Source organism: Mus pahari, chromosome 21 (genome assembly GCF_900095145.1).
Source record: "Mus pahari chromosome 21, PAHARI_EIJ_v1.1, whole genome shotgun sequence".
Taxonomy (NCBI): Eukaryota; Metazoa; Chordata; class Mammalia; order Rodentia; family Muridae; genus Mus; species Mus pahari.
In genome coordinates, this window is record NC_034610.1 from 26,245,205 (window position 1) to 26,253,694 (window position 8,490).

General features: G+C 50.1%; 2 protein-coding genes across 2 annotated transcripts in view; one reads left to right on the plus strand and one right to left on the minus strand.

The window, feature by feature from the left end:
- Rsph1 (radial spoke head component 1) overlaps positions 1–6,418 on the minus strand; it is a 22,957-nt gene extending 16,539 nt beyond the window's left edge. Inside the window, exons 1-3 of the mRNA XM_021221494.1 lie at positions 6,264–6,418; positions 2,222–2,335; positions 1,931–2,036 (exon numbers count right to left, since the gene is read on the minus strand). Coding sequence (XP_021077153.1) covers positions 1,931–2,036; positions 2,222–2,335; positions 6,264–6,317 — 274 coding nt within the window. The 5' untranslated portion in view covers positions 6,318–6,418. The remainder of the gene's footprint in view (positions 1–1,930; positions 2,037–2,221; positions 2,336–6,263) is intronic.
- Slc37a1 (solute carrier family 37 member 1) overlaps positions 6,240–8,490 on the plus strand; it is a 74,529-nt gene continuing 72,278 nt past the window's right edge. The window contains exon 1 of the mRNA XM_029533131.1: positions 6,240–6,364. The gene's annotated coding sequence lies outside the window, so the exon portion shown is untranslated. The remainder of the gene's footprint in view (positions 6,365–8,490) is intronic.

Here is an 8,490-nt window from a genome sequence, read left to right on the forward strand (position 1 = left end):
CCCCCCCGCCTTTCTACAATAAAGCTCTAAACCATAGACTGTCTCTGTTCATCAAGGCCTGCTGTGCTTGGACGATGGGATAGGCTTTCCTCTAATGAGCCCTGTCTAACCTCCTGATGGAAGGCCTTCCTGTGCTCCAGCCACGAACCAGACTGACTCTCACCTGCGTGGGAACCTCTCTCCCTCTGCCCTCTCTCCTGTAACTCCGGGGCCGAGGGTGTCGCCCCGGGGTCCCTGGTTTCGGGGGCTGCCCCTTGCTCACCCCCTGCCCCCGTTGTTGAGTGGGGTCTGTGGCTTAGATGCCCACCTGGGGCCAAGTGGAAAGTGTCTGGCAGCCCTCCCACGTCTGCCTGCCCAGAGCATAGGAGGAACTCTGGTCGGATGTGGGCTCTTTCCCTCCCCCCTCCTTCCCCTACTCCCCTTCATGTCCACACATCCCCACTCCCACTGTTTCCTGGGCACCATGAGGTGAGCATCTGTGTCTATCGAAGACTCCCCCATGATGCTCTCTGCCTTGCCACAGGCTTAAAAGCTGTGGCCTTCCCAGCCTTGAACAGGCTGAACAGGCTTACCACAATGGACCTTATCGACCTTGGTGGAGTCATCTGCCTTGGTTGCACGTGCAAGTTCCCACAGGCATTTAGAAGAACAGACTGCCCGCTGACCTTGCTTTGCAACACAACTGAAACAAAGGATGGGGGCTGTGGGCTTGCCCTATATAAATGCAGTGCGAAATATTCAACCTGGAGCAGAACCTTGCCTTGGCTTCAGTCTTCTCTCATCCCCTCTCCCCAACCCTCCCCCCTCCCCCCTGTCTCTTTTTTCATTTCCAGGCCCCCTTTCAGGTAATCCCAGTTTGTCCGTGGCCACTGGATGGCTACAAAAAGCAACATGGCCAAATGTCTATGGACTAAAATCAGGTGCTGGAGAGACAGTTCCACTTGGTGCTCTTGCAGAGGTCCCAATTCAACCATCTATAGCTCTAGCACCCTCTTCTGCCCTCTGTGGACACTTTATGAACGTATTTCATCGGCATACATGCACAGAGCCACACCGACTGTCCCCACAGTCAAAGGCCGAAGGCACAGATCTTTTTGGAAATCAGATGGAAACCAGAAAACCCTTTTCAGAAATAGGAGGAACGGGGGGGGGGGGGGGTAGAGAAAAACTCAAGACCTACAAGTCAACAGACGCAGCCAGTCTTCTCCCTTCCTGGCTCTGGGACTAGACATGCATCCACCAGGTAGCAGCGATACACAGGGCCTGGAGGTTCTTAGAAATAAGAGTCTTCTTGAGGCACAACATCAGAGATCCCAAAAAGACATCATAGTGACGCAAAATGCCTTAGATGAAGAGACTCACAAAGATCTAAAGAAACATGACCATCAGAAGAGGGATTGGGCAAACCCAGTAAACAGCAAAGACCCCTCCTGAGGGAGGGTGTGATAGGGCCGTCATGGGTCTAAGCCACACCCAGAGTCTGTGTCCACCCAGCAAGGTTCCTTCCCTTACTCCAAGGTTCTGGCTCACAGGAGGGCATTGCTACCCACAGGACCAGCCACGCAGGCTGGTTAGTTAGAGGGTTAGATACTTAAAAGACTCTCAGCTGCATGTGGTGGTGCACGCCTTTGATCCCAGCACTTGGGAGGCAGAGGCAGGCGGATTTCTGAGTTTGAGGCCAGCCTGGTCTAACAGAGTGAGTTCCAGGACAGCCAGGGCTACACAGAGAAACCCTGTCTTGAAAAAAAGAAAAGAAAAAAGCCACTCTAGCCTCTATGACAATATTAGGAAGAAAAACAATTTTTTTTCTTCATTTTCTGGTAGATCCAGTGAACTTGTATGCTTTAGTATTGTAAGCTGACACATTCGACAACAGAAACAGCCTCTGCATGTAACAAGAACAAGAACGGGACAAAAGGCTTCCTGTTACCCTCATATCTGGATCCATCTGGATAGATAAAGGTGCCTTGGCCGTGCTTTTTATTTTTGACATAGTCTCCGATGTACCGGGCCCCATTCTTAAATTTGTAGGTCCCCTGAAACATATTGACAGAACAGTTTACGTCAGTCCTGGGTCCCACACGCACTAAGGCAATATTTAACAGAGGAAACCAGCTCCCTCCGTCCCCTGAAACATATCGACAGAACAGTTCACGTCAGTCCTGGGTCCCACGCGCACTAAGGCGACAGGAAACCAGCTCCCTCCGCCGCCACTTCTGACCTGGCCATGTCTTTTTCCAGACTCATAGTTGCCTTCATATGTGTCCCCGTTGGGCAGTCGCGCTTTCCCATGTCCGTGCCGTTCTCCCACCTCATTGCGCTCCCCCTCGTACTCCTAGGCAAAAGAAATCAAGCTGATTGTGGCTGCTGTTCGTTCCCGCCAAGCACATGACAAGCAGTTTACAGCTATTGTCCCACTGAAGCCTTCCAACCTTGGGCACTGCATGCACCTGTGACAGGTAAGCCAAGCCTGGTGGGCAGAGCCCTGGTCTGTGATCTCACAGTCCGTGCGGGTGTCCATGGCGGGAGCCTTGCTCCCTTTAGCATTTCAGAGACTGTCACTTATTATGCTAATCCGGAGATTGTAAACATGAACCAGTGCACAGAAAACACTGCATGAACTGTGTCGTCACAGGAATGCTGGTAGAGCACACACAGGTGAAACAGGTCCCTAGACTGCACAGACTCCCAGGTCACTTTCTCCAGTCATTCGGGACTTAAAGAGCCTTCATAGGTTTCCTGGACTGTCTGCTGTCTGTAAACAAATTTGACCTAGAGACTAGAAAGATGGCTCAGTGGGTAAGCGCTGGCTGGTCTTGAAGAAGGCCCCTGTGCAGTTCCCAGCAACCAAGTGGTGGCTCACAACCATCTGTAACTCCAGTTCCAGGGGTTTCAATGACCTCTCCTGGCCTCCTCAGTCGCTGCATGCATGTGATGCACAGATGTACATGCAGAAAAAAAAAAAAAACCCATACACCCAAAATAAAAGAAATTAATATTTCTTTTAAAAATCCAAAATTAAAAATAAACCACTTCTAACCCAATCTGAAATTGCTATGAATCAATCTATCTTGTAAGCTGATTAGACTAGACATGGATCTCAGTGGCAGTGGAACCGCCTAGCGTGTATAAGAAGACCCTGGGTTCCACCACACACACACACACACACACACACGGGGGGGGAGTGAGAAAGAGAGAAAAACACACATACATACACACACAGAAACATACATACATACATAGAGAGGCAGAGACAGATAACACATACAGACATACACCCACTTAAAGGCAGAGAGTCAGAGAGAGATAGAGACAGAAACAGAGAAACACAGATACACACACATACACACACACACACACACACAACTTTTGCAAGGAGCACCACTTGTAGGGGCTGAAGCAGGATTGTGGGATCACTGGAGCCATGGGGTTGAAGGCCACACCTGAGCCACAGAGCAGATCCCTAGCCCCACCCTAAAATCAAGGGAATAAGAAAGCGATACAAGGTTGCAATCCTCCCCTTTTCTTCCTGTAGTTTATAAGATGAATGTTCTCTGGCTCATATACATGGATGTAGCATATATAATAATTACTAAAATGGCCAGAACATTCGGTAATGACATAACATGGCTAGCTTATAACATCACGCTACATACTTTCTTTTTTTTTTTTTTTTTTTTGGTTTTTCGAGACAGAGTTTCTCTGTGTAGTCCTGGCTGTCCTGGAACTCACTTTGTAGACCAGGCTGGCCTCGAACTCAGAAATCCGCCTGCCTCTGCCTCCCAAGTGCTGGGATCAAAGGCGTGCGCCACCACGCCCAGCTCGCTACATACTTTCAACATAGACAATAACATTAAATATTATTACATATAAAAACATAATGCAGCCGGGCGTGGTGGCGCACGCCTTTAATCCCAGCACTTGGGAGGCAGAGGCAGGCAGATTGCTTAGTTCGAGGCCAGCCTGGTCTACAAAGTGAGTTCCAGGACAGCCAAGGCTACACAGAGAAACCCTGTCTCGAAAAAACAAAAACAAAAAAAAACATAATGCATGGAGTTGGTACAGACCATCATGTGGGAAACCTCGAAAACAGTTTAGTTCAGAAATTCCTGCCTAGAATATAAGTGTCTAACCGTACAAATTTGATCTCAGGGTTGTTCCAAACAACAGCGTGATGGTTTGAGTGAGAATGCCCCCTGTAAGCTCATGTATCTATCTCCACATAGATTCCCTGTTTGGTGGTAGTTTGGGGAGGCTGCGGAACCTTTGGGAGGTAGAGGCTTGCTGGAGGAAGCTCATCACTAGGGACAGACTTCTGAGTGTTGTAGTCTCACGCCACTTCCTGTTTGCGTTCTCTGCTTGCATCTGAAGATGTCAGCTCTCAGCTACCTGTTCCTGTCTCCATGTCTGCCCCTGTGCCTGCTTCCTCACCATGACAGACTCTCACCCCCCTGAAATCATAAGTCCAAATAAACTCTTCCTTCCATGAGTCATGGTGCTTGACGACAGCAATAGAAAAGTAGCTAATACCCACAATGCATAGAGTCCCTGCTCCCATCTTGGAGATCTCCCATTATGGCCAACGCTGAGCCACAGAAGTGGATCCCTGCTGCCATCTCAGGGACCTCCCAGTATGCCTAACACTGACTGAGCTGTATGTGTGACTAATAGAGAAATTCTTTAAGTTCACCTAAAGGTGGATTGACATCTTGACTACAGGCTTAAACATGTTACAAATCAGTAGGAGTGGGCAGGGAACAAACCGGAAACCCTGATAGAAGGGACTGTGTGTAAATCGGATATGTATGAGCAGAAGCAGACTATAAGTTAGTGACCTCTGTTTCTCTGCGTGAGAGTGTGTGTGGTGTGGCGTGTGTGTGTGTGTGTGTGTATGTGGTGTGTGTGTGGTGTGTGTGGTGTGGTGTGTGTGTGTGTGGTGTGGTGTGTGTGTGTGTGTGTGTGTGAAATGTGTGTTACGGTGTGTATGTGTGTGTATGGTATGTGGTATGGTGTGTGTGGTGTGGTGTCTGTGTGGTGTGTGTGTGTGTGTGTGTGGTGTGGTGTGTATGTGTGTGTGTGTGTGTGGTGTGTGGTGTGGTATATGTGGTGTGTGTGTGTGTGACATGCAGTAAGGTGGGTATATCCATGACCATGTGGGTGTTTGCTCATGTGCACATTCATGCTCATCTCTAGGGGGCAGAGATTGACATGCAATGTCTTCCTCAAGTCTCTCCACCTTATATTTTGAAACCGGTCTCTCACTGAAAGCTGGACCCCACCCGTTCAGCTAGGTTGGCCAGCCAGCTCCAGGGATCCTCCTGTGCTAGCTTTTTACATGATAGTGGTATCTGAACTCAGGTTCATGCGGCTCAGCAAGCACTTTACCGACGGAGCCATCTTCCCCATGGAAGGAGAACCCTAAGAAACCAGGTCTGCCAGATTGGAAAGGAGGCAGCTAAGCCAGGATGCATGTTGCAAATTTCAGGTGCAATACCAGCCCTCGGCTAATTGCACGGAGACATAGGTCTAGATTTCACGCTTGAGAGAGCCCTGCTTCTTGGCACTAGCTCTTTGGTGTTGGGAGCAAGGGACTCCAAAGCACTCCTTCATCTTCACACTGACCACGCTGCTCCTGCCCATGGATGAAGAAGTTAAGTGGGGAAGCCCAGGGCCTGCAAAGAGGTCTGAGCAGGTACCAACACTGCATTACAGAGCATAGGGCTGAGTTCTTCAGTTGATGCTCAAACTCCTGTTTGCTCACACACAGCAGGCCTAGTCCCCACTTTGTCAGCCAGGGCGTGGTCATTCTCCGATTTAAGGATAAACAGCAGGCCCACAATGCACTCAAGTGACAGTACATCCTGGCTATGGGTCCTTTGCCTCCCCTCTGTTGTCTACACTAGGGAAGTGATCCCGATGGCTTGGGATGGTTCAGAGAAACTGATTCAAGACCTACATGGAGAAACCTTGAGGGCCACCTCAGCACAGTGCATGAGTTGTCAGGAAGCAACCTTCCCTATCCCTTTACTCATACCCTCTGCCTAGAAATCTTCGCCTTTAATGGGAGGCGGGATGGGAGCGGGGAAGGGGGGTGGAAACAAGACGTCACGGCGTTTCACCTTTCAGAGCGACTTCCTGGACTCAGCGCCGCCAGTGTGGCCGGCGTGGTCCTGTCCCCGGCCTCTCGGCCCTTTGGTCCCCACGGCTCCGACTCCGGAGCTGCAATGCACCCCAGAAGTCCCTCCCTGGTCAAGAGCTCTCACCCCAAGATCGTTCTCTCCCTCCTCCTCTAACTCCTCAGAGCCCAGGTCCGACATGATCTGGTTTCAGACAGGATCTCCGGAGCAGCGTCTTTACCAAGCAGGTACCAGCCACCCCCACTCGCGTCCCGCGTCGTCATGGAGACGCTGCCCGCCCCACTTGGCTCTCTTCCTGAAAGGGTGGCGGGAAAGGGCAGCAAAAGAAGCGTGGGAGGAGCCAAGGGCTGGAATAGTGTCCTAGCAACTGGAAGGGCATCTCTGCCAATCGCCACCCGGGATGAGGGGGTGGGCGGGGCCTTGGCAGACGGTACCCATGCAGACCTGGCTTTCTAACATGGGCAGTGTCACTAGCCTCTGGAATGTCCTTAGTGGCCTAGTTTGTGGGCTCTACAAGGAACTACCTAAAAAAGCAGTCCCCCCATTAGGACGAGAGATGTATCTCAACTCTCGGCCTTGCCTTTCAGTCTCTTGGGTCCCCGTGGATGCTGCAAGGACCCTCCCAGGTTCTTCTACACTGAGCTGTTTGTGGTCTCTAGATGAGTGTACTCTTGAGTCTGAAACTTTTGTTTCCTGTCAACACGTATACACTGGAGCGATGAACTCTGACCACTTAAGCTCATGGCCATTAACCCTGGTGAGGGTTTAACACCTCATCCAATTCAGGTTACTTCTGAGCTTTCGCTTGCAAAGGACCCACATTCATCCTGCTCTGTCCTCTGGTGCCTGTGGGCTTCCTCTCAAAGGCCCTGACTGTCATGCCACGCATACAGGCCCATTCATTCACACTGACTGTCTCTTACAGATAGGTCCCTCCAGTGCCACATTCTACCCTGCAAGGCCCCTCTGGGTCCCCTCCCACCCCTATACCGTCATCCCAGGCTCAGACCTTCCTGCTTGCCTACTAAGCCAGACTTTCTGTCCTGGTATCTGGCCTCCTAACCGTCTCACAGTTTTCCTCTGTGCAGAAACCCAAGCACACACAGGCTCCCTCTATGGCCTCAAGATCCCCCCCTCCCTGCACTAGCTACATTGCAAACAAACCAATTGGCCCAGTTCTCTAGTCCCTACTTCTGGCTTCTGCCTGCTCTAGCCCACCAGCTCCCTAGAATACCTGCTTCCCCACACTTGAAAGCACACCAATACACTTTTTTCCTCCCCAAAGATTGGCTAAAGAGCTGTCTCCCCGTGTAATAAAATGTAAAACGTAACTTGAGACAATTAAAAATGCTAATGTGCCATGATGTATATGCAGCATTCCAATTCATTCATACACACACACACACACACACACACACACACACAGCCACAGCCACACAACCACTATAATCACTTAATCACTCCTAGGTGCAACCTTTAGACCCTGCTCTTCACACTCCATGTGAACTGTCCTTGTCACTGTGACAATTTTGGTTGTCAACCCGACACACTCGGGAAGAAGGGATCTCAATCGAGAAATTGTGTCCTGGTCTGTGAGAATGTCTGTGGTGGGTATTGTCTTACTTGCTCATTGGTGGAGGAGAGCCCAGCCCACTGTGGGCGGCACCATCTCTAGGCTGTGTAAGAAGGTAGCCAAGCAGCAAGCCAGAGGGCATGAGCCAGTAGGCGGTGCTCCTCTTGTGTCTCAGCTTTGTCCCTTGCTGTGGCTTCCCTTGAAGATCAATGATGGTCTGCAGCCTGTAAGCCAAATATGCCATCCCTGCCCCTGAGTTGCTTTGCTCCATGCTATTTTACCATAGCAACAGGAAGGCAAGGTAAAACCGTCACCGTGATGTATGGCAGGTAACCACACTGTCCTCACTAGGTTACATCCCACCGCGGCTGGGGTTTAAATGTCTCCTACAGAAAGCCAGATGCTGTGATAGATGCCAGTGGCTTTTCCACCACTGTGCAAATCACTCAAGGCCACTGCTTAGCTCATGGTTATGGAGGTTTTAGTCCTGGATAACTGACTCTACCACTTTGAGACTTCCGTCAGCATGACGAGAACCCTGGTCATGAGGTCCGCCTCTGGGTCAGAATACTTACATTAAGAGCAAAAATATAGTGTATATACAGAGACATGGGGAAATGAACTAATTAAATATTCTTATCCTGAACTGTGGAGAAAGAGAAATTCTCCATTTCTCTGCATCTGCCCCCACGACAGAGTTCCCATCTCCAGAAAAGGACAAGGAAATCTGCATATGTAGATATAGCCATGGGTCCATGTCATTAGGACTGAAAAATTAAT